Raw genomic sequence first — 26,811 nt, 5'->3', positions numbered from 1 at the left:
AACTCAAAGAGATTCACCTGCTTCTGTCTCCTGAGTGCTAGGATTAAAAGCATGTACCTGGTACCTGGCTAGTTGGTACCAACTAACCATCTTTAGAACTAACAAATCAGAAGACTCTGTCTCAGCTCAACAGTTACTTTCCTTCCAGGCATCTGGAACTTTAGAACCTGTCGGAGTCTTTCTGGTGACCATGTATCTAGTCCTCAGGGACAGTGGCGGGCAAAGCAGCTCTAGGTTCCCGGTTAACATTTTGTGTGTTGTCCTAACTCACTACAGGGAGACTGAAGTCTGTCCTGTGTGGTGTGACCTCACTAGAGAATTCCCGGAAGCTTATTTCTGGTTTCTATTGCATTATACCCCATTTGCCTTTCCCCTTGGTGGATTCTGTGTCATTTACTCTTACAGTAAAAAATCGTAACCATGACTGTTGAGTCCTGAGAGGAGTCCTAATGATTCATCGACTTGGCGGTGATCCTGGGGACACTGGCATTAGAGCAAATTTAAGAACAGAAGTTGTGAACTGAGGGTATAACTCATGTAAACCATGAGAGAGGACTGGATTCCAGCCTTCACAAGAACCCACATGAGGTTTCTATAATATTGATCTTTGTATTTTACTATGCCTGTAAAATCCAGAATATGGCTACAAGATAACAGTAAATGGGTGAGCCATCCCATGAGCTACAATGTTACTCCTTTCTCTACTATATTACACCAACAAAAGCCATTATGTCACCATTTTCCTAATCAACACTACCATATAACCTTCAAAGAATCAAGACTTGCCAGAAATTGAGGTGTTGGCTTTTCTCCTCATTTTTCACAGCAACTCTGTTCAATCTCAGCTACTGGCTGAGTGTTATCAATTAATAACAAAACCATTGAGAGACTAAAACCGTTATGATGCTTCTTGAAGGTGTCTTAGAGAAAAGCCAGTCCCCTAAGGTCAAGTGTATTCTCCTATACACTCTTGGGGCACTCCAGCCCTGGACACATGCCTGTGTTAGGAGGAATCAGCAGGACCTCTTGTCAGACAAAAGCAAAGGCATCTCTGGGCCAGGCGAAAGCTCTGCAGGCATAAATGAAACCAGAGGCCCCTGGAAAGCTGAGTGATGATTCCCAGCAATGCCAGGAACTGCTCCAGAACTCACAGATTTTCTTTTCTTTCTTAGTGTCTCTTGTAGCTTAGACTGGACTTAAAACTCACTGTGTAGCCGGGCGGTGGTGGCACATGCCTTTAATCCCAGCACTTGGGAGGCAGAGGCAGGCGGATTTCTGAGTTCCAGGCCAGCCTGGTCTACAGAGTGAGTTCCAGGACAGCCAGGGCTACACAGAGAAACCCTGTCTTGAAAAACAAAAAAAAACCCCTTACTGTGTAGCCAGGGGTGACCTTGAACTCCTGATCCTCTAGCCATAACTTTCTGAGTGCTAAAATTACAGGTGTCCTTCATCTCTCCCTGTTTTATACACTTCCTGGAACTGAACCCAGGACTTCCAGCATGCTAGGCAATCAGTCTACCAACAGAGTCACATCCCCAGCCCTGCATATCAAATTTTTGAGGTACAATTAAAACTGATATAAAATTTCATTTACTGCATGTTTAAAAGAATCAACTAAGGATGTACACAAAAATCTAGGGCTATACAAATTTTAAGATGATATTTATTTTGCAATTTAGTCATTCTAAGAAGTATAATTGTTAGATATTTCTAAAGCTTTGGACAATTCACACATACGAAGACTGAGCTGACTGGAACAGTACACCCCTGACACACATATATAACTTCATTTGCTATTCGCTTCACCTCTTTCCTACCATCTTTACCAGAGGCACTGATTCAGGATACTATGATTGTTCCCAGATTCACAGTCTCTTACTCTCTTTGCTAAAATCAACCTTAAAGAAAGACAGAACACACATTCTTGGTGATAATTCTCCAAAGAATTGGGAAAGAACACCTTGCTCCAGGATGTCCATGACCGTGAATAGCAAACAGCAGGTTATGTGTAATTTCCAAAGCAGACATTGATAAGTTAATTCAGATTTCTCCTAGGCTCTTGGAGGAGTAAATTAGAACACAGAAGAGCTTACATTTTCCTGGTTTGGCTGGGATTCTTATTACAGTAGGCTTCCTGGTGGGCGCCGGCTGCCCTGCTCTTTCTTTTGTTGCTTCTGGTTTTGTGGGGAGCTGAAAGGGATCTAATGAAAAACATAGTTTATTTTGCATGTTTTAGTTAACACAGATTCAAACAAAAAAGCCTCATTCATAATTTAAGAGTCATATTTCTCATGCCCCAGGGAAAACTATTCATGGATAAACAAAATCTCAGTTTGCAGAGACAAAAACAAAGTTGGAGCTCATAAAAGAAAATAATTTAGTGCCCCGTAAATAATTTACATGGCTTTCTTCCTCTCTTATGAGAGAGAGATCCAGGACAATCCTGAATTATGTAGAAGCTAGCTTTCAGGGGAGTGTAATCATTTCATAAACGTCTGCCTGCAAATGAGGGGCAACTGCAACAAGCAATCTTTCCAAACAGCAACTCCCTGGGCCCCTAGGAGGGCTCGCCTCTGCGCATCCCAGTGCAAGGCTGCCATACACGCCCACGGGCTCACCAGCAGCCTCCTCCTCCCCTCACATGACCTGACACTGGGAAGGGTCCAGCTGCCTCAGATTCAGTTTAGTGATTCTACACTTCCATAAAGTGAAAGTAAAAAGGGCTTTATTCCAAAAATAAAACATCTCCCTTCAAATAGCTAACTCTGGGGCAAAGATACACGACTTAGCATTTCTCCATCTTCATTAATTTTAAGTAAATCAGATATGCCTAGGGTAAGCATTTTAAATCAAAACAACTATAAACCCATTTTTTTAAACAGAAAGAAATGAACTTTAATGTAAAAAAATGTTTTCATTAGTTTAGAAATATGTCTATAAAAATGTTTGCATGTAGGCCTGGAGAGATGGCTTAGCACTTGTTAGTACTTGTTGCTCTTGCAGAGAATCTGAGTTTGGTTTCTGGCATCCATATCAGGCCTGTGACTCCAATCCAGGAGATCCATTGTCTTTTTTGGCATCCATTGATTCCAGGCACATAGGTGATACATAAATACACATGGAGGCACATCCCCCATATAAATAACATTTAAAAATGTTTGTAAGCATGGAATATGCTTGTGTGTGTGTGTGTTGGCTCACATGCATGTGCACGTTACATGATACAGGGGTCAGAAGAGGATGCCTGGTAACCTGCTGTATCACTCTTACCCCTTGGAGGCAGGCTATTTTATCAGATCTGAAGCTGGCCTCTTCTTTGGCTAGGCTGATTGGCCAGTGAGCTCCAGTGGTCTATCTTTACTCCATTTTAAGCTGGGATTGCAGATGCACAGGCGCATACTTGGACTCTCTCTCTGGATGCTGTGGATCCAAATCCAGGCCCTCCTGTTTGTGCAGCGAGCACTCATACCCACTGGACCACCTCCCCAGCTCCTATAGATTTCCTTTTAAATAATGGGAACCCAAAGCTTGGGAAATAGGTCAGTTGGTAAAAAGGCTTGTCATGCAAACATGGGGACCTCGTTTAATTCCTAGAATTCATGCAAAAAGCTTTGTGTACTGAGGAAGCAGTGACAAGAGGGTCCTTGGGGTTGGCTGTCAAGCTAATACAGAAGAAAGGGGGAGCGCTGGCTTCAGTGAGATACCCCATTTAAGGAAAAAAGGGGGAGAGCAGCAGAGGAAGACACTTGATATTAGCCTTTGGACTCTGCATGCACACAAGTGTGTGCACCACACAGACACAGACCTCTCTTCCCACAAAAATAATTAAAAGGAAAAAAAAGAAGAAGAAAGATGGAAGACCTGAAAATAAACGGAATAGTAAAAAGAAAATGGTGTGTTCTCTAGCATCTTCCCTTTCTGTTCATCTCTCCTTCCCCTGCCTCTGTGCTGCCCCCTTGGCCTGCTGGAACCTAGGACTGTCAGCCTTCCTTACCCTCTACGTGCTGCAGAAGCTTGGCCTTCCTTCTAACCACCCTTAACCCTCATCAACCCCCTCAGTGGTTACATCCCATTTTCCAGTATCTCTCGCAGGGATCTGTTTCTGCTGGAAAAGGACTAGTTAAAATAATCAAGGCTAATCAAGTTCAGTGTAGTCAACCTTTCATGTGGTATTTCTTCTGTAATTGCTGCCTCTGGCATCTCTAATATGTTTGTTACTGGTATAGTATTTTGGCCAACAACCTTTGCTGGAGGGAGAAGAAAATGTTGAGCCTGAAATTGAATTCTGCAACACTATGATACCTATACATTCTCACATGCAGAGTAGGCGTGTGCAGGGTGATGGCTCGGGGTGGGTGGTGGGTAGAGAAAAGCTTGTCAAGAGGTACTGAGAGGCTGGCACAGGAACATCCAGCTTGCAGGGGAGGCCAGCCACAGGAAACCCTGCCCCTAACCCTGCACTCTCTAGAAGGCATATCTCAACAATCCTGTCAGAGGGTCAGTCACTTTGGTTTAAGCTCAAGGATTAAACACAAGAAGAGATGCTACAGTTTATATGCAAAGTGCTCTCAGCGTCCCAGATGCCCACTCCTACCCTCTTTCTTCCTCTTAGTTTTCCTGTCACTAACTCCTTTTAAATAACTGACTCGGTCACCTGTAATTATTCTGCTATGCACGCCCTGGTGAAAAAGTGTGACACTGTTGCAGATTGGCAGGCCCCATGTGCTGAGGGGCCCCAGCTGTGCTTACTGAGTCACTGAGGCCATCTGCATGTTGTGTTGGGCTGAGATTCATGTGACACCAAAAGAGGACAAACAGCACCATTCCAAATCACTGAGAAGGAAGGGGGATCAAAGGCTTGGTCTTTATCTCCATGATGGTGGAGCCCATGGCCTGTGCAGGACAGTCAGGACAGTCACATCCCCTCTAAATGAGCCACGCCCTCAACCGCTGAAGTTGACTTTTTCCCTGAATGTGGGCAACATACAAAGCAAGCATGGTACCTCCCTTTGTGTTTGTGGACTCAGACACAGCCCAGAAGGTCACATCACCACATCACTGGTATATGTTTTTAAAGGGCTAAAGTTCGTGACCTTTGGTCCTGGGCTTTTTTTTTTTTTGGTTTTTGACACAGGGTTTCTCTGTGTAGCCCTGGCTGTCCTGGAACTCACTCTGTAAACCAGGCTAGCCTTGAACTCAGAAATCCGCCTGCCTCTGCCTCTGCCTCCCAAGTGCTGGGATTAAAGGTGTGCACCATCACTGCCCAGCTCCTGGGCCTTATTTTTAGAAAATTACTCTAGGAACAAAAAATACTGGAAGTAAATATTTCTGGGAGTATATGTTATAGAATCTCTTTCTTTCTCTCTCTCTCTCTCTCTTTCTTTCTTTCTTTCTTTTTTTCTTTCTTTCTTTCTTTCTTTCCTGTCTTTTATTTTTTAGAAACAAAAGCAAAATACAGGGACAACAACAGGGGAAATCTTGAGTATTCAACTCCAAAATACTTTCATTTTATTATTGAAAACAAAACAAAAAAACAAAACTGGGCAGTGGTGGCACACGCCTTTAATCCCAACACTTTGGAGGCAGAGGCAGGTAAATATCTGAGTTCAAATCTAGCCAGGGATACATAGAGAAACCTTGTTTCAAAAAACCAAAACTAAAACCAAAAAAAAGGGGAGGGGAAGAAAAAATAGATAAAAATAGATGGCAAATATATATATATATATATATATATATATATATATATATATATATTAAGAAATATATATATATTAAGAAAAACCTTCCCGCCTGCCCCAAGAATGTTTTTTCAATGGTTTCAAAAATGACTATAGTTTTAAAGGTAGGGATATTAGATACAAAGAAACAATAGATTGGACTATTATCCTGAAGAGAGGTTGTCAATAAATCTCATTGCTTTTCCAAGGCAACAATAATATTAATCAACAAAAATAAGCTATAAAAATAAAAACTGCTTTGGTGACCTTGGGGAGTGCAGATACATACATATTACTCATACACACAATAAGCAAACAGAATCTTAAAAAAAGGAAAGAAAAAATGATTGGGATGGACACGGGGGTCTATTATGATTCCAGAAGCTGTGAGGTAAAGGCAGGGGGATGGCAAGTTTGATGGCAAACTGAGCTACAGAGTGATAAAATCCTGACTGGAAGAAAGAAGAAAAAGTAAGAAAGGAGAAACAAGTAAAAAGGTAGCACTTACACAATTTAAATGACTAAACACAAAATGAAAACCAGGCCTCCTTCCATCCATCTTCTCAGAGTCCTTCTAGATACATCACTTAAGACAACACAATCAGTAACTAAAATACCAGGAATACCATTCTTCATCTTTTTGAATTATTTTGAGACAGGGTCTATGTATCCTGGGCAGTGATACATAGTGATACATAGTTTGATGTACAGTGATACATCTTATGTATCAAGCTCACTAAGTAGCTGAGGATAACCTTGAGCTTCTGAGCCTCCTGGTCCTCACTGAGTGCTGGAATTACAGGCATGTGCCACCACATCAGGTTTACACAGTACTGTAGGTTAAACTCGGAGCTTTATGTATCTTAGATAAAAACTCTACCAACTAAGATACCTCCCTAGTCCCTGAACCTTGCACTTTTAAAAAATGATTAAATATATGGAGGCTAGGAAATAATAGGTTTGTTTGGTGTCTAGGTACTACATGATACTCCACTGTATTGCATCATACCATAATTCATTTAAGCTGCCCATTGAAACCTATTTCCAATATTCTTTGTAGGTGTACATAATCTGCATAGACTGGAGATGAGAATGACTGCCATAGGTTCATTATGTTTGAATATTTGATCCTCAGCTGGTGCAACTGTTTGGGAAGGATTGGGGGTGTGGCCTTGTTGAAGAAGGCGTGTCACTTGGGGCAGGCTTTAAGGTTTCAAAAGAGCCATTCCTAGTATGTGTGTCTCTCTCTGCCTCCTACTTTCAGATTAAGATGTGAGCTCTCAGCTACTGCTCCAGCACCAAGCCTGGCTGCTGCCTACCTTCCTGTCTGCCACCATGATCTGCTCCAGCACCAAGCCTGGCTGCTGCCTGCCTTCCTGTCTGCCACCATGATCGTCATGGACCCTAACCCTCCAAAACCATGAGACCCAGATAAATTCCTTCTTCTGTAAGTTGCCTTGATCATAGTGTTTTGTCACAGCAACAGAACAGTAACTAAGACATAGGTGCATTATCTCCAAATGTTCTTTAGAACAAGGTCTTCATCTAGAGCCCAGGAGTGGTCTTGACATGTTGTAAGATGTACCTCAAACTGTTCATGGATGAATTAATGGACACCCTTTGAAAGGAGATTAAGATGCACAGGCTGCATCAGGTTCTCAGAATCTGGTGGTCTATAGGTGGTTAATCACCTCCTGGAGATAATTCTATCAGAGACTGCTCATGCATCACAAGACAAACACTCTGTCCAAATCTAGGGAAGTCAATGGCATTTTTCTGCATTCTCATTTGCCGTGTTCACTCTGTCTTCTTTCTGGTTTCTCATTTCAACACCAATTACTCTACACATGTCGCCAAACAAGTAGGCTTCTTTATACCAAGGCATGGCCTTCATTACTGGGCTGATAAAAACACTGGTGATTTCTTCCCTCCATTAGCTGTCTGTAATAATATGCTTTTCAATGTAATTAGTTTCCCCATCTCTAGCTTGCTTTTCTGTCATTTCTCTCTCCAGAGTTCTGTTAATAGCAGAGATTGGTCACTAAACCATTAATCCGGTCTGTGTAATGGAGCTGACAGTAGAAGCATTTGGCTTTTTTTTTTTTTTTTTTGACAACTAGGTATGATTTGTAAGGGTTAGAAGTGGAATTGCTAATACTTCTTGGCTTTATTACATTAACCTGGAAGGCATTCTACCTATGAAATGAATCCAGTATTAAATTGTCTGTTTTATGAGTTTTCCTTTAATAATTCTCCTAATCTTTACAATGTTTCCACAGTGTCAGTATTTTCTGATCCCTATTTCCTGAGATTAATATGGCAACTTCATTTTATGAATGCTTTATTAGTTCCTCATTATTTTTGAGGGAAGATAAAGAGGCCCAAAGACAGACTTCTGAGTTTTCTTCTGCGTTTCTCCCCCTAGTTCTGGCTGATGCCTGGACCATTCAGGCAAGGGTTCACATTTATTTACTTATAATGACAATGCCACCGAAATACCAGGAAAACCTCACAGAATCCTCAGTCAAAAAACAAACAAAAAAATCCATCAGTACTGAGGGCTGAGGTGATTCTGAAGGTCTCTGGAGGGTAACAAGCATATGGAGTCATAAGGCCGGTGCCAGTGTGCACTCTGGGAAAATCCCTAGAGCGGCTGTGGCTCAGGAGATGATGAACGGCTTGAAAGAGCTTAGAAGGAGGCGGCAGTAATCCAGAACAAAGGCTGAAACTGGGGCAGTGTATAGGAATGGGAGGAGTGAGGCAGTTCTGAGGATGGGTCACAAAGTAAAGCAAGCAGTGGTGATTTAACAGATGTGAAGTTATCACTGCCTCCCAGTCTGCAATGGTGGCAGCGCTCTCCTATGCAATCACAGTGGCCCGGTACTCTCCCCCACCAGGGGGATCACTATGGTGCTTTATGTGAGATAAGAAAAGTACTGCCTAGTTGAAGGAAGTGCTAAAAGGCACACAGCAATTGTGAGAGATGGCTCTACTCATAATCCAAATAGCTAGATATTCTGTGATACAGCGAGAAGACTCAGGGATAGCCTCTCTGTCTCTCTAGGAAAGACTGTGTGAGGTTGTCACCAAGTGAGGTGCGAAATATAGGGGGGCAGGTTTACAAATAGATAAGCACGGGGCTCCCTATGACTCCACAGTCAAGAGCAATGGTTAAAGTCAGGCATACAAATGATACATCTTGCCAAGAGAGAACCCTGATGATTAAATAAATGCTGGGCAATGAAGAGGTAGAAATCAAGATGCAGAAAAGGCCGAGTGTGAGCTTGGCACTGCAGCCAAGCCGAGTGTGAGGCCGAGGTGTGACATTGTAGCAACGTCAAGTGCTTTCTATTCAGCTTCCTCTTTGAAGATGTCTGTCATGATCTGCTTTATAATATAGAAGAAATGTTCAGCATTTTTAACCACGTTTCCATCCCCACAGAACCTAGGAGGTTCTAAAAAGACAACCTCTGTTTGGTTTATATCGTTTTCCCATCCTGCCCTTCTCTGGAACTTGAAACATCAAAAGGTTTAGATAAAAAGACATTAGCAACACCTTAAAATAGTCTATAAGGTTTTTTTTTATTTAGGGAGTCCTGAAAATGCTGGGTAGCTAACAATTTGAAAAACAGGACTTAAAATAAAAAGATTGTATCTGGGGGCTGGGAATGTAGATAAGTTGGTAGCATGATGAATGAAGCCTTGGGCTTGACCCCCAAGGATGCCAAATCAAAGTGGACATGCACACAGACACAGACACACACACACACACACACACACTCAATACACACACATGCACACATACTGAAACACGCTCACACATAATCACACAAACATACTCATACCTACCCACACATACATATACACTCTCACACACACAAACACATGCCCACACATACACACACACAAACACACACAAACATATACACAAACACACATACTTACACAAACATTCACATACACACATACACAAACACACACACATATACACAAACACACATACTCACACACACACACACACACACACACACACACACACAAACACACACTCACACACACACCACTTGAGAGCCTTGGTTGGGAAAACAGTTTTATGACATGAGGCACTGATAGTCTCTCAGTCTGTTTACTTCATTTGCAATGTGAGGCCATTGATGCCACACAGAGGGCTGTCTTAAGTCAAATTAGTTTGAGTTGAAATAAAAATAGCATCCATCACAGTGTACAGACCATCAGCAGAAGCTCAATATAGCCTAATGCTCTCCTTCTGCCTTTTGTGGATAAGAGATGTATCTTTTTGCTTTATATTCTATAGCCAGCTATAATGTTGTGTGCATAATAAACATTTAACAAATATGTCTGCTACCATGTACAAGACACATGGTATTCAGATTTTTTGTTTCTTTGAGACAAGTCTCAGATGTAGCCCAGGTTGTCCTTAAACTTGGGATTTTCCTAACTCAGCCTCGAGTGCTGAACTATCTTGCTTAGCCACACTTTGGCTTTGAAACTGTGTGTATTCTGCACCATTCTAAGGGATGCTTAATATTTTAAGATAACAGTTAAAATCTGGAAAATACTATCAAGTTTATATACCCACAAATTTCATCCAAATAAGTAAACAATAGTAAAAGAAATTTTTCCATAGAAACACAGATCAGCTTGGTTTGACAGATCAAAGATAAACTTTATGTTAGCAACAGATAAGATTTGCTATCTGAACAGTGTGAAGAAAACATTCTCTCCGCCTTTGGGTATTTTAATTATCTTGATCTTGGCAGTACCCTTACAATTTTTGAGTTTTAGTTACAGAAATTTGCATTGCCAAGATATTCTGTGAGGATTATGGGAAAGAATCTTGCAGTATGTGTGTCCTGGCTCTGGGCATCACTTTTCCAGGATTCCTGCTTGGGCTCCTGGCTCTCAGCTAGGACCCCTGTGGGGTCAGCAAATGATTCTCCATTTGTGAAGCTTGCATTTCATCCTCCTAAAGCTGTGTTCCCAGAGCCTTTCAAGTGAGGCCTGAACTTCAAACTGCTAATTCAGGAAGCCAGCAAAAAAACTGGCCCCCAGTCCCCGTCTGTTTATGTCTGGCTGCTATAATAAAATCGATGTGTTCTAGTGTGGGGAGCCGACAGAAGGCGGCTATCATCCTTTCAACCATCTTGAGCCATATACCCTGATAAGAGACGTGATTACAATAGCCTACAACAGCTGAGCACACTCTGATAACATCTTGCTTTAGATATTCAGGATTTTCCCTTGGGTGTGTGAGAGTTAAAGGTGTGTGACTTACGGGCATGACTTAGAGATCTGATTTAGAGACAAGACCCAAGGGCATGATTAAAGGCATGACTTAGAGGCGTGGCTTAGAAGTGAGACTTATAAAAGACGAGAGGCAGACAGAAGAGAGGAATAGAGAATCAGACACTTCAGAGAGTATAACTTGGAACTAGGAATTAGGTTAGAGAGTACAACTTGGAGGAGCAACAGATTACTTGACATTAGGTAGAAGACACTTGGCTCTAGGCAGTACAACTTGGAGTACAACTTGGAAGTTGGAATTACGCAGAGGTATTAGGCACTCAGCACTTGGAAGAAGAAACTTGGAACTTGGAGGCACTAGGGACTAGGAACTAGGGACTAGAAACTCAAGACTTGGGACTTAGACTAAGAAGAGAGACTGAAGAATAAATGGGATTGAATCACACTCTGGTCTCCATTCTTCACGTCCGTCCTCATTCTCTCTCTTGCTGAACCCTGACCCGCAGACTGGAGCAACTTGGGGCAGTGCAGGCTCTAACAGTTTAACCCCCAAGGCTTTTTGGCAGTGCGGGTTCCAACACTGACAGAACGGTCGGAGACATTTTGGCCCCCAAACGTGGGGTAGTGCAATTCTCAACATTTCTGGCCCCCAAGTGTGGGGCAGCTCGGGCGGCAACATTCTAGTATCTCTTTCACTGGTCTCCACCATCCACTCCGTGTTCTTCCTTTCCTGTCTTTATAAGCATGTATCCCATGTCTCTTATTTTTGTTTATACCATCTTGAAACATGTGCACATACCTCTATACATATATACGTACTGAGTACCAAAACAGCGAGTGAAACTAAAGACACCATTATGAGCTCAGGATCCTTCCACTTCAAACTTTTACTCACCTAGAACCGTCTCACAACTAACGGGTTCTTCAGCTGAGCACCCCGCGGTGGGCAATACGTCATCGTCAAAGCTGATGAGGTCGATGTCCCCTAGGGCTTTGCTCTGTGGAGCTGGAGCTGAGGGGTTGGATGGCAGCCCTTCTCCAAGTGACCTGAACGCTTTGGCTTGTGACGCTACTGAGAGTCGGGGAGGAACAGAAACTAGTTTCGGTGGAACCGAAGGGTACGGCGGGGCATCTGGGGAGGCTGATTTCTTCGGCAGCAAAGGCCGGGGAGCAGGAGTTGGGATTTTCTTCCCCGCATCAGGGCTCTCAACCATGGATCTTCCTCCAGAAGTCTCATGGTTCACGCTTCGTGTAAGGCCAGGAGTTGGTTTCTTTGGCAATTCAGGTTTGGTTACTGGGATGATTCCGGCTTCTGGTGGCGATGAGTATGGGATGAGCCCTTCTCTGGCAGTCACCTTGAGCCTGTTTTCGGCCCACGAGTCCCATTCTCCAGAAGCTCTGTTAGCAGCTGGCTTGGGCGCCACCAAGGGTTTCCCTGAGGAAACAGCAGGCTTCGGGGGAATCGTTCGAGGAATAATCTCGGGTTTCTTGTGCAGTCCTGGGATTTCTGTGTTTGTCTGACCCTCAAATGCCTTGATCCTGGAAACAATGGTATTTTGGCTTTGTTCTGTGTTCATAATGTTCATCACTGCCTGGCTATCTAAATTACAGGTGCTGTCCAGCAGACACTGGGGTGGCCAGTCTTCTCTGGGGGTCACTGGGCTTTTCGGGATGTTTTTTTCTTTACTGTTAGCATCCCTAGCTACTGGTCTGAGGTTGCCTTTTGACCTTGGTCTTGGCACCGGACATCTTGTAGCACTGGGGTTTTCAGGACAATTTTGCTCTTCACAAATATCGAAGACTATTAAAGGTGCCACACCTGGGGGGAGATTACCAGCTGAGGCTGCTGGTGAGGGCTGGAGAGGCTTGAGAGGCGCCTGTAGTGCTGACAGGAGCAAAGGAACAGGGCAAAGTTACGGTGTTAGCATTTGAAAAGCAAAAACTTAACAGGAGCTATACAGATTTAAAAATATACAGATAGGCCACCAAGAGATTTGGTTTCCACTAGGAACTGTTCGAAGTCAGCTTACAGGACGGTACAACTTAAAATGCAGTCATTGTATATTTTAAAATACCATTAGACTCCTGGCTCTCATTAGACATCACACAAACCTGGTTGTCAAAACTCAACAACTTTAATGTTTACTTTCCAAGGCAAGTCGCTCTCATCTCTGTTGACTGAATATGAAATACTTTAAAGAAGCCCAGAGAATAGTCACCCTTGGTATCTTACCAAGATGAACTTACTAAATACCTTTATTTATTGAGAAATGTTTATTTTCTATATCTATTATTACTGAGAAAATCCTTCTCAATAGAAACAAAGGGGCCCTGCACTAATGCACACTGCGAGTTGAACAGAGGGTGTTTTTGTGAGATGGATGAGAGACTGGGTTAAAGCCCTCAAGAAAGATCTATTATAGCAATCACTGCTCATCCAAATTAAGAAAGCACCCAGTGATCACAAAGCCTAGGAAGCAAAATTCAATAAATTATGCACGACTTGCAAATTATTTTAAAGGCAGGAGGCCGGGCTGATTGCGGCCCTAGAACTAGGTCAGAAATAGGGAAGACAGAGTACTTGCATTACTTGGAGGTGGATCGCTGTCTATTTCTTCTGGAAAGTCAGTCTGCGTTGCAGAAGTAATAGTCCTCCTTGGAGTGGCAGCAGCATTATTGTTATTTGTGGAGTTAACCTGGACTTGGTTTATTTCTTTTATCACTTGTTCATAGGAGGGCGGGAGCTGGGAAGCAAAGAATGAAAATTTCGTATGTCTATGGGCAGTAACAGGCAAGGTGCCTACAGCCTCTCTGTGAAAATCTTTGAATGTAATTTGAAAGAAAGAAAATGCAGGTGTTTACGCACCTCAGCAGGAACCAAGTCTTGGGGCCTCCAAGGGCCTGCTACAGGCGTGGAGGGAAATCCCAGTCCTGGTGGTGGAGCTCCTGGAAACCACGAGGCCGGCCTCAGTGGCTCTGCTGCCACGATGGTGATCTCTGGGCGCCTGGAAGATGGAGCCTCAGTAAGGTTCTCAGGTAGGACACAAGTTAGCATCATGTATCAGTGTTTAAGAGACTCACGGGGGCAACCACTTCTTTTAAAGAAGCATCAAAGCATTAAAGGTCTCAGAATGGCCTTTGTGGTCCTGGTGGCTGCACAGAATCGCCAGGAAGGTTTCAAGGGAGCGAATGACCATCATCCTCCATGAACCTTGAATGCTGGAGAATTGGGCCCCCGGGTGCTTAACTCTGCTGTGGCTGACAGGACAGGGCTAATCAAGGCCTCTCAGCTTTATTCCATAGCTCTGCTGCTGGCTAGCAGATAGCGCAAATATGTGGCTTAAAGTAGAAAAACACAGTGGCCAGTGGACTTGTGTGGTTTTCTGTGATGAGGAAGTATATACAGAATGGACGTCACCATGTGACAAATAACACTGTTCTCACTCCATCTCTGTCCCAACTTGAAGCTACCCTTTTTGTTTGTTTGTTTGTTTTGTTTTCCAGACAGGGTTTCTCTGTGTAGCCCTGGCTGTCCTGGAAATCATTCTGTAGACCAGGCTGGCTTCGAACTCAGAAATCTGCCTGCCTCTGCCTCCCAAGTGCTGGGGAAGCTACCTTTAAAATGCTTTAAATGTATTTGTTCACGGAGAATTTGGTGTGTATGTGTATACACACTCTAGTCAGTTTTGTATTTTGTACATGACTTGATTCATCTGGAAGATTTGCGTCATAGTGACTCAGAAAAACCTTCCTTTCTTAGTCTGAGTCTGCATTTTTGTTTGTTTGTTTGTTCAAGACAGGGTCTTATATGTAGCTCCAGCTGCCCTGGAACTCACTATGTAGAGTAGGCTGGCCTCGAACTCACAGAGAGCTACCTGCCTCTGACTCTGGAGTGTTGGGATTAAAGAGGACCACCACTACATCTGGATTCTGAGTCTACATTTTTATGTTTAATTTTCAACTTGCTTTTCTAGCAAACTCCACCTATGTGACCCTGGGTAAGTTAGTCAGCTTTTCTGAACTTTGGTTTCATATCTAACAGACAGGAATAATATTTGTTTTGTCTTCTCTATGAAAATAGAAAATACGCTGTTATCAAAATTGTGTACATATACACATTCTCCTGCTAGCTTATGAAGTATGGTAAACTTGTCACTAATTAAGTTTGAACCGCATTCCCTAAAACCCCCACTGACAGCCTTTTGTAACTCAGTAAGCGTTGGCAGTAACTGCTGAGCACCAGAATTACACATTAAGCCTGTGACAAGCTGTGAGGTGGGTGTGGCCAGCACCAGTTTACAGAGAGGGGGATGGAAGCTAAGGAGGGGCGGTGGCTTGTCCAAGGCCGTGTGGTAGGAAAGTACAGAGGTCAGGATTTGAACATCATTCTGTCTCAGCCTAATCCTTTTTCTTCTGGGATAAGTGGCTCACACCTGCAATCCCAGCACTTAGAAGCTGAAGCAGGAGGACTGAAACAAGGACTTCATAATAAGCTCCAGGCTAGCCTGGGCTACTGAGTGAGACTTGTCAAGTCTCTCCAGTGCCCCAAACAGTCCCTATTCTTCATTATTCTCTCTCTTTTTTTAATTATTTATTTTTATTTGTGTTCACTGGTGTTTTGACTGCATGTATGTCTGTGTTAGGGTGGTGGAGCCTCTGGAACAGGAGTTACAGATAGTTGTGAGCTGCCACATGGGTGCTGGGAATTGAACCCAGATCCTCAGTGCTCTTAAACACTGAGCCATCTCTCCAGCCCCTCTTCATTATTCTCTACTGTACTTTAGAAAAGTTTAAAGCAGGAATGATGACTCACAAAGCTTGATCCATTCCTTTATCCACCTGTCCACTCTTCTATTTGTCTATCTACCTTTGTCCATCCATCCATCCATCCATCCATCCACCCACCCATCCATCTATCCATCCACCCACCCACCCACCCATCCACCCATCCACCCACCCATCCACCCATCCACCCATCCATCCATCCATCCATCCATTTACTTTTCTTTCACCACTTTGTCTTTCTTTCTCTAATATATATGTACACATATAATACATATATATGTATATATGCAATATATACATTATATTAGTTTTTTAAGACAGGATTTCTCTGCCTGTCCTGAAACTTGTTCTGTAGACCAGGTTGGCCTTGAACTCACAGAGATCCAGCTGCCTCTGCCTCCCGAGAGCTGGGCTTAAAGGTGTGTGCCACCACCACTTGGCTTTATCACGCTCTTTCGAACTCACCCTCTACCATATATTCATCTGTATAGCCATCCAGCCTGTCTCTTCTCTTATTCTTTACTATTATTATACACCCTGCCCCTCATCCATATATCTGGGCAACAGTTGTTAAGTACTTATAAGGAAAAATCATCTCTATACATCATTATAATAAAGTTTTACATGCAATAGTTGATTAATAATTACTTTAACACTGAATTCAGCAAATACAAAAGAATCTTTTAAGGTCTGTGTCATCCCGCTCAAGCAAAACCTTCATTTCCCAAACACATATATGAATTCAGAGATGTGCTGATGAGGCAGAACTCAGCACAGCACTGCTTATGAAGGTAAAATAATCTGCCAATTGATGATACTTTACACTATCAGAGTATACCCTCAATTATAAGTATAACCATACCTCCTATCCCGATGAAGTTCACTTTGAATACAGGTCCGAGAAGCTATGAGAAAAAAATAAACTAGTGTAGCACCATATAAGTAGATTCAAAAAAGATTCAGTTTCTATACAGCATATAATTAGAAAGAAGTTAATTTATACAGGACACATATAGAAGATATAACTTTTAATACTGCTAAAAAACAAAACAGAATGATCTTTAAATATGGCACAGTTAATTATTATCATATATTTGAATGCAGAAGAAAATAATAGATTTCAAATAGTGTGTAAAATATTCTCTATATTCCTGAAAATCACAGCGTTAAAACTGAACAAAGAAAAGAGTTATTAGACAGAAACCACGTGGTAGGAGCACTGAGATTAGGACATAAAGTAACAATGGGAGAAAAAATAAATTTCATCTACAGGACTAGTCTAATACAATAGTTTTATTACTATTGTAAAATGTGTAGAAGTAATGAAATTTTACCTATTTTTTAATTTTTCTGACCTTTCCAGTAGTTTTATTAAATAATAAATATAATCAAAACTCTTTCATGATCACATTTATAATACACAGTTTTTTGTGTGTGGCATAATCAAGAATTTCCCCTAAGTCTCAAACTCAAAAATCTCCATGGCAGCTAGGTGTGGTGTCGCACATCTTTAGTCCCAGTGCTGAGGCAGAGGCAGGCAGCTCTCTGTGAGCCCTGTGCTAGCCTGGTCTATATAGTGAGTTCCAGGCTGCATTCTGAGTCTATTCACCTGACTCAAATTTAAGCTCCATGGCTTAAATTTTTCCTGAATTATATTTATAAGGCAAATCAATTCAACAGGAAAATCATGTCACCTTTGGAGATTCTTTGTAACATAACAGAATATCACCTCTATTTTTAAAGATCCCTTTGGCAGGTGGACTCTTTAAGTACTCTACTGTAAAGCCTTGTGTACAAGGGCATTTGCTTGAGAGGCAGACTACTTGGGAGGCAGCTTTCAGCACCTCTCCACTACACTTTCCAAGTGCTTCTGATTGGGAAAGAGTGGAAACTCGCATCTCCATTATATCTTCCAACTTTCCTCTGAGCATGGCTGCCAGAGCTGAGACCAGTAAAGGCAGGAATGAAATCTGGGGTACTCTCAGAGCTGGGGCAGCTGAACCGACACTGGGCTGCAAAGGCTGAACCCCCAGTATTGGAAACCCAAACCCATGTCTGGATCACGACTTGGAATATGCTAATAGAGTCATCGGGCCCCAATGACATTTGACATTCGAGTCAAAGCTGAGCCACATGAAGGAATGTTGTCTACAAGAACGGGAGAGGTCAGAGCTCTGAGGAATGTCTGATTGGTGAGAAGGTTTCACTGCGTCAGAATCACCCACGCTTGCTGCAGTCATGCCCACCATCACCACTAAAGCTGGAATCAGCAGATACAGCACTTCCCCAAGACTCCAGTCTTCCTGCATGAACATACCTCTTCCGCGGGGCATTGTGCTGTACACTAGTCATGAATGCTAAGGGAGAAAAAGAAGGGGTTACAGAAGAGGAGAGGGAGGGAAAGGGGCGAGCCAGTTGCCTATGCTCTACAAGGAATTCAGCAACAAGACCACCTACCGTGTTGCTTTTACCCTGAGAGATTCTATTCTCAAGGAACACATTCTAAAGATCCCTTTGTGGGCAAAATCTCCAGGTTCCCCCCATTCTGCACACTTAAATGGAAAAGAAAGTTGATGGGCCACAGTTTCAGATGGTAAGAAATAAGTTGAGATGTCAATTTGTAATGTTACCACCAACACAGAACCTTTTAAGTTTTGGTAGGATCATAAGCCTGGACAGACCATCCTTGATCCTCCTCAAACCATAGGGAGAGACATAGAGGTGTGAGCAACCCATGGTCACACAGGTGTGAGGGTCCACAAGCCTGGGAGCAGCTTGCTGCTCCAAATACTTTGGCTCCTTGTAGAACTGGGTGAGTTGGTTGTTAGTTCTCATTCTAAATAATTTCAAATAATCTATTAGATAACTAGAGAAAACAAATATGTTGGAAGATTATATATTATAAATGTCCTTACTATAGGGCCACACTATTGATAAAAGTCACAATAATAAAAACTCAACTGCTATGCTTTTTGGACAGGGTGCGAGCAGGTGCAAGTGATGTGACATCAAGGGCATCCAGAACAGCAAACTCGTGCCTTCAAGTCTGGAAGCCTCATCCACATTGCAACTCTACCTTGTGAACCAAACCTCCCAGGTTTCCGCTTCCCTTCAGCTGTAAGTCAGGGTCAGCTCACAGTCTGCCGACAGTGCTACTCTCTAATGCGGACCCCCCCCCCCCCCCCAGCTGATGGTATGGAAGCAGAGTTGGAGAAATCTGAACTCTAGGGATATGTTTGTCTAAAAGTGAATGAAAAGGCCAAGAGTCATGGCACACACCTATAATCCCAGCACTTGGGAGGCAGTGGAATCACTATAAGTTCAAGGCCAGCCTGGTGTACATAGTCAGTTCCAGCCTAGCCTGAGCTATGTAACAAAAACCTGGTCTAAACCCAGTCTTAAAAAAAAAAAAAACCAAAGTAAACAAATAAACAACAAAAAAGGTCAGATAGATCCAATTAGCACATGTAAAAAACATTAAAAAATATTTAGGAGTCCAAGAATGAATGCACAAAACTCCACAATAGACTGGAACTAGAATCATTATTAAGGAATTTAAAAAGCAACTGGCTGTGTAATGTTGCATTACATTACAACAAAGAACAAAGAACGAAGGCTGTCTTCTTACCAGGGTTAGATGGCTGATTCTGGACTAGTGAACAGGACATCTTTTGTTTGTTTGTTTGTTTGTTTGTTTGGTTTTTGGTTTTTTGAGACAGGGTTTCTCTGTGCAGTCCTGGCTGTCCTGGAACTCACGCTGTAGACTCACTCTGTAGGCTGGCCTCGAACTCAGAAATCCACCTGCCTCTGCCTCCCAAGTGCTGGGATTAAAGGTGTGCGCCACCACTGCCCGGCCAAATAGGACATCTTAATTGGCTGCTATGATAAAAAAAAATTTACAACTTTTTTCCTTCAAAAAATTGTTTGTTGCTTTATTTAAATTAGGGGCTAGGGAGACGGCTCAATGGTTAAGAGGATGAGTGCTCTTCCACAGGACCCAGGTTGGATACCCAGCACCTACCCTGGTAGCTCACAGCCATCAGTAACTATGTGTATGGATGTTTGGCCTCCATGTATGTCTGTGTATTCTATGTGTGCCAGGTGCCCACAGAGGCCAGAAGACACTGGATCACTTAGGCATGGAGTCACAAATGCCTTGTGAGTTGCCATGTGAATGCTGGGAATCAGACTTGGGGTTTCGGGGAGAGCATCCAGCTTTTAACCGCTGAACCATCTTGCCAGCCCTACAAATGTTCTTAAAGAACAGGCGGGGGGGGGGGACGTTAATTATCCCTCACTTTATGTCTATACGAATGAGGACAGTGTATCCATCTGTCATCTATCCGTGTTTAGCATCAGAGCAAATGCAGACTCGTGTAGTTATTTACCACATGAGTGACAGATAGGAAATAAAAGGAATTGGTCATTGAACCCCAAATCCCTTTGCTTCATCTCCTCCTCCCTCCCTCTACTGGGGCCATTGTGCCAGCTCTTCTCTTGTGCCCCAGGCTGCTCTGCCAGATCACTGCTTCCCCTCCAGCCGTCCTCATCCTTGGCAGCCTGATAGACAACCAGGCTCTCTCTGCTAGTTTCCTGACTGACTTTCCTGTCTCCAACACAAGCCCCTCCTTCCTTTATTTTGACTCGCAAACTTGGTTCTATTCAATGTTGAAATGTTATACGGTGGCTGCTGTCTCCACTGACATCCCAGGTATGGCACACACACCTGCCTGTTCTTTGCTCCTTTTCCTCGGCCTCACGGCCTCAGGGCCTTTCACAGCCCCACAGGCAGCCATGGTTTTTCCACAACTCTGGCCATGCTTTTTGAGTTCGTCCTGCCCCTTTATCCTCATCTGCCTTCTTTTACCTTGCACAGTCTAAGCAAACTCCATCCCGGGGAACCTGGAGAGTCAGGGACAAAGTGCAACTCCTATCAGAGTCCTCACATCCCAGGAAGGAGAGGGAGGACACCAGCTCTCTCTCCTCAGCAGGGGAGGTTTTACAAAGATGACCACATATCTCTTCCATTACTGTCCCTTAAAGGGAAGAGCTGTAACAGTCACCAAGGTCTGTCTCTTGTGTCTTTTTCCTCCCAATACGAGTGCTGAGAGCCAACCTCCATTCCTCTCAGCTCTTAACCACTGACCTTCTCTCTGCCAAGACAACAGATTTTTATGAACTGCCATCATACCGACTTTTCCTTGTGATTGTTCAAAGCCATGTTCTTCATGACGTGTGGATGCTTTAAATTCATATTAAATATTAAAAGCTATATTCCTAAACATAGGCTATATTATTTTTAGTGTGGTAATCTCCACTCCAATTTTAGAGTAAAACATCTAAAACCCTGTCTTTACTATTTCTGTAACAGGTAATCCATGTTCTGTTTAAATAAAGGACCTTTTCAGAGCCTTTATTTACAAAAGGTTAAAATTCTATACCAATAGCAAATTATAAAATACCAGCCAAGAGGTAAAGACACAAAATATAAATGTTAAGTTTGGAGAGAATTCTACTATGGCCCTTCTATTTCTATATGTAGAGGTATGAGCCTATCTTTATAGGCATTTATATAGCCCCCCATCTCTCTCCTCTTTCTCCTCCTCCTTCTTTTAATCTATCTGCTGAGTTTTTTGAGGCAGGGTTTCTCTGGCTGTCCTGGAATTCACTCTGTAGACCAGGCTGGCCTTGAACTCAGAGAACTGCCTACCTTTGCTTCTCAAGTGCTGAGAGTAAAGGTGTGTGCAACCACCACCAGGTTGCATTTATATAGCTTTTGAAAATTTCATAGAGAGACTAAATTAACCAAAAAAAGACAGGATTGGATATTTTTTATCAAAATATTTTGTTTTATGTGTAACAGTGTTTTACTTGCATGTCTATGTACCAGGTGCATGCAGTGCCTGTGGAGGAGGGCGTTGGATCCCTTGGAACTGGAGTTACAGATGGTTGTGAGCTGCCATGTAGGTGCTGAGAATTGAACTCAGGGTTTCTGGAAGAATAGCCAGTGATATTAGCCACTGAGCCATTTCTCTAGACCAGGGTTTAATCTTTTTTTAAAACTCAGCAGATAGATATTTCTTACTTTAGAAAAAATATTACACAAAATTCTATCTGCTTGTTGATACTGCATTGCAAGATTAAGGTTTCTGGCTTTGTTTTTAAAGACAGGGTTTCATATAGCCCAGGCTGGCCTCAAATTCCTTATGTAGCCAAGGATAACTGTGAACTCTGGATTCCCCCTTTCTACCTCCCAAGTGCTAGGATTATAGGCATGTCCACCATGCCCAGCTCCAGATTTAAATTGACTGTATGAGGGAAAAGTATAATTCTGAGATACTGGCTTATCAAGCAATGATAGTGAAAAACCTGCTGTCAAAAATACATTATTAACTCTTAGGAGAAGCTATACTTGTTGGGTCCTTGGTAGATTCATCATACACAATCACTTGCTGGGAATCTCAACCATCATTTATAACGACTACAGAGGAAAATACAGAGCAGAAGAAAACAAACTTACATCTCTTGATTACAGCTCTAATGGATGACAGGGGTCCTTGGCTAGAAAAAGAGAGAGAGAAAATGTATTACACATTCATCAGTTCTGTGGAGAATAGTTTTTCACAATGCCAGGTCTTTTAGGGGCATAAGACATTAGTTACTGGCCTCTTTACAGAACAAAAATTAATGAAAAACCTTAAATTGCCTTTTATATTACAATGCCTTAAAATTGCTTTCATAGAAACCTACAAATTACATCTCCCAGTAAAGCTCCGGACACTCCTCCTCATCAGACAGTATTATTACATGATGCTCACAAGAGCTTTACATAGTTCTCCCAGGACCTCACAGCAGCTAAATACATTATCTGAATATCAATTTAACCTAAGGGCCAACAGTTTCTTCTTTAGATCGCATCGGGCTTTAAAACACCTCAACCCAACAAAGCAATTTTCAACCCAACAAAGCAATCTTCTACTTCTTTTGGGTTCTGTTCAGCAGCTGGCTGTGGTTTCCTGCTGTCCTTGTGTTCTTGGAAGAGTTACGGAGACAAGACTCACTAGCTACAAGTGTTTGATGTTAGTGTTGTTTCTACTCAAATCAAATGGTCTTTGGGACATGAAAAAACAAACAAGCAAAAACAAAACAAAACCAACCAGTTTAAGGAGAGGATTTCGGGGTGCGGGGAACAACCAAGAATTTGTTTTTAACATTCTTTACATTTTTTTTTTAGAATATTCTTTTAAAATTATACTTGCTATGGTGGTTTGAATGACAGCCCTCCCCCACCCCCCATACATTTGAATGATTTGTCACCAGAGCATGGAACTGTTTGAGAGGGATTAGGAGATGTGTCCTTGTTGGAGGAGGTGTGTCCCTAGGGGTGGGCCGTGTGTGTGTGTGTGTGTGTGTGTGTGTGTGTGTGTGTCTGTCTGTCTGTCTGTCTCTCTCTCTCTCTCTCTCTCTCTCTCTCTCTCCAGGATCTAATCTCAGCAACTGCTCCAGCACCATGCCTGTTTGCTTCCCACCATGACGGCCATGGATTAACTCTTTGAAACTGTAAGCAAGACCCTAATTAAATGCTTCCTTGTGTTTTCCTTTTATAAGAGTTGCCTTGGTTATGGTGTTTACTTACTTAGTTACTTGCAAACAAGTAACTAAGATACTTGCTTTAAAATTTATGTTCTTTCAAAATATACCTTGTTTCGTAAGCAAGAAAATTAAAACTTCTGGATATCGATTTATTTAAAGGAGGGCTCTCTAAGAATAAAATTGCTTTTTTAAAAACATGTCTCCTACAAAGCATGCATCATCAGAAGCTTAACTGCCATCAATTAGTACTGGAAGGACCTGGTTAGAGGAAGCCAGGCTCGAAGGGTCCTGCTGCCATCAAGTAGACGGGAGCGAATTCATTGCAGAAGAGCTAGATCTGGCTCCCGCTCACACATGCTCTCTAGCACCTGCCCCTTTGCCTTCCAGAAAGAAAAGAGCCCTCTCCAGATCCCAGTTCCTCAGTTGTTGACATCCCAGTTGCCCAAAGAACCAGGAGCTAATAAATTTCTACCCATTATAAATGACCAGTCTATGATAGTCTGTTACGGCAGCACAAAACGAACTAAGCCATGGTTCTCAAAGGGTGGGTCGAGACCCCTTTGTGGGCTGCATATCAGATACATACATTATGATTCATAACAGTAGCAAACTTATAGTTATGAAGTAGCAACAAAAATAATTTTGTTTGGAGATCACCACAACATGAAGAACTGTATTGAAGGATCACAGTGTTAGGAAGGCTGAGAATGACTAAATGAAGATAATGCATTGTTTCGGAAGGAAGACAGGATAGTTCTTGAAGCTCCTTGACAGCAGGAAGCAAGAAATGTTTTCGTACTATTGACTTCTGATAGAGTTCTTAAAGGCTTTCTATAAAACAATTACCTGAAAAGCAAATTAACAATAAGGTAATGCAGAAGTTACGGCTCTGAGAAGTGAATAAGTTGAGGCTTGCTGCACTGTGGCTTGGCCAGCAAGTACAGGTGCTTGTTACTAAGGACCTGAGGTAGATCTCCAAACCGTACTCCCTGAGGGAAGAAGATTCCTTTATCTACATGTACACCTTGGCACACAATGCTCATACCTACATCTACACACACACACACACACACACAAAGAGAGAGAGAGAGAGAGAGAGAGAGAGAGAGAGAGAGAGAGAGAGAGAGAGAGGGAGAGGGAGAGGGAGGGAGAGGGAGGGAGGGAGGAGAGGCTATATACATGTGAATAAAAAGAATCAGGGGTGGAAAGCTAACACATACATGTATGGGTTAAGGAGAAGGGCTCTTTGAGTACACTGCAATCCCTCAGCTCACTGGAAGGTGTACTGATGGGGTGGAACGAGCAGATGTTATGGTTGAATTGCATCTCTCTTCACAAAGCTATGTTAGAGATGTTACCTCCTGTGCCTCTGTGCGTGACTTATCTCAGATAGGGCCATTACAAATATTACTGGTTAAGATAAAATCATACAGGACACAATGCTATACGTCTGGATGCTTAGATGACAGAGATACCCAGGGAGAGCTCTACAGGACATCAACGGTGCTGCTCTGAGCTGAGACCACCAAAGGCTACTGGTGACCACTGACACCAGGAAGGCAAGACGGTACTGCTTGTGGGTTTCAGAGGAACACAGGCCTCCTGCCACCTCAACTTCAGCAAAACCAGTGGGCTACTACATTTCTGCTGTCATAAGTCACCTACCGACTCCAGCAAAACCAGGAAGGTAAATACATTTCTATTGTTTTAAGTTTCCTTTAAACCCTATGTCACTGTTGAGCATCCTTGGTCTGAAAATCCAAAAGGAAACCTTCAAGCACTCTTACGGATAGTTCACAGGCAAAGTTCACTCAGACACCCAAGTCTGAAAGACTCCCAAGTCCAAAACACTTCTGGTCCTAGGCGTTTCAGATAAGGGACTTTCAAAGTTACTCACAGGATGTGCTAATTTGCTGAACTCTACACCTTGTGGATGCCACATTTCCTGAAAACAGAAATTTGACTGAGTAGCAGCAGCCATGTTCTGGCCCCTCCATCTGTGACAACTAAAAATACTATTGAGAACCAGTATTGGCAGCAGCAAACAAACAGTCAGGGCCAAAGTGAGCGGGATGGAAGCCAGCGCCACCACTTCTGGTTGGCAAGGCAAGATGGCCCTGACAGAGGATGACAAGATCAGGGTCTGGGTGTGAGGAAATGGGCGGAGGCAGGATGGAAGAGAAGGGAGGAAATTGGTCTCTAGAAACAATAGGTCTCTAGAAAAGTGTGAGTATAACCAGCATAAGGTAGAGAAGTAAGCCTTCCCACGACAGAACACAGGAAGTCAGTCTTTCTAAGAAATGAGCCTTTGAATAAGTGAATGTTTAGAGCTCAGAATTATCTACAGTCAAAACAACTGTGTTTGTATTTATTTATGGCATGTCCATTTGTTCGTCCTATGGTGAGCATGTGGAGGTGAGAGGTCACATTTGGAGTCTGGTTGTCTTCTTCCACCATGTGGCTTCCAGGGATTGATCTGGCAGTCTGGCAGGAAGCACCCTCTGACCCACTGAGCTTTCTAGATGGCCTGCCCAAAATAATTCTTCTTCTTCCTCTCCTCCTCCTCCTTTTCCTTCTTCTTCCTCCCCTTCTTCTTCTTCCTCCCCTTCTTCTTCGTCTTCCCCCTCCTCCTCCTCCTCCTTCTTCTTCCTCCTCCTCCTCCTTCTTCTTCTTCCTCCTCCTCCCCTTCTTCTTCTTCCTCCCCTCCCCTCCTCCTTCTTCTCCTTCTCCTTCTTCTTCTTCTTCCTCCCCTTCTTCTTCCCCCTCCTCCTCGTCCTCCTCCTTCTTCTTCTTCTTCCTCCCCTTCTTCTTCTTCTTCCCCCCCCCCTCCTCCTCCTCCTCCTTTTTCATAATGCTGAACTTGTCAGCTTAGGTAGGCCAACCAAGGTTCTACCACTGAGTTATGTGTCCTAATCTATATGTCTCTATATAGATATATCTATCTTTATCATACGGTGATTTTATACAGTAATAGATTTTGACTGTGGTCATGCCCATATTCACATTAATACTCAGGAAGCTAAGGCAGAAGGACTGTGAACCGAAGGCCAAGCCAGGCTCTATAGTAAATCGAAGGCCAGCCTGGGCTCTATAGTAAACCGAAGGCCAGCCTGGGCTCTATAGTAAACCGAAGGCCAGCCTGGGCTCTATAGTAAACTGAAGGCCAGCCTGGGCTCTATAGTAAACCAAAGGCCAAGCCAGGCTCTATAGTAAACTGAAGGCCAGCCTGGGATATGGATAGACAACATGTCCTGGAAATCCAATGAACAAAGAAACAAAGTGGTTCCATTATGGCATCTTTCTATGGGCACACAATACATTTTGATTATACTGAGTTCCCATTCTCTTCTTTTTTCTCATACTCCAAATTTTATTCCTCATCCACAATGAAACAAATGTGACCTATTTTTTATTACATTTCAGAAAAATATAATTACTTGTAATTTTATAA

General features: G+C 42.8%; 1 protein-coding gene across 6 annotated transcripts in view; it reads right to left on the bottom strand.

Moving 5' to 3' along the window:
• The window catches only part of Sh3d19 (SH3 domain containing 19), a 159,568-nt gene that overhangs the window by 28,822 nt on the left and 103,935 nt on the right, over positions 1-26,811 (bottom strand). For 3 of the 6 annotated variants that reach the window (XM_076932604.1, XM_076932605.1, XM_076932606.1), the window contains exons 3-9: positions 22,288-22,328; positions 18,085-18,124; positions 16,630-16,672; positions 13,849-13,987; positions 13,573-13,726; positions 11,878-12,867; positions 2,094-2,201 (exon numbers count right to left, since the gene is read on the bottom strand). In XM_076932604.1, coding sequence (XP_076788719.1) covers positions 2,094-2,201; positions 11,878-12,867; positions 13,573-13,726; positions 13,849-13,987; positions 16,630-16,672; positions 18,085-18,100 — 1,450 coding nt within the window. In that variant the 5' untranslated portion in view covers positions 18,101-18,124; positions 22,288-22,328. The remainder of the gene's footprint in view (positions 1-2,093; positions 2,202-11,877; positions 12,868-13,572; positions 13,727-13,848; positions 13,988-16,629; positions 16,673-18,084; positions 18,125-22,287; positions 22,329-26,811) is intronic. The other 3 variants (XM_034500245.2, XM_076932603.1, XM_076932602.1) reach the window with 1 other exon arrangement.

The sequence above is a fragment of the Arvicanthis niloticus genome, chromosome 4, assembly GCF_011762505.2.
Source record: "Arvicanthis niloticus isolate mArvNil1 chromosome 4, mArvNil1.pat.X, whole genome shotgun sequence".
Taxonomy (NCBI): Eukaryota; Metazoa; Chordata; class Mammalia; order Rodentia; family Muridae; genus Arvicanthis; species Arvicanthis niloticus.
The sequence above is the reverse complement of the archived record's forward strand: the minus strand, read 5'-3'. Positions and strand labels throughout refer to the sequence as shown.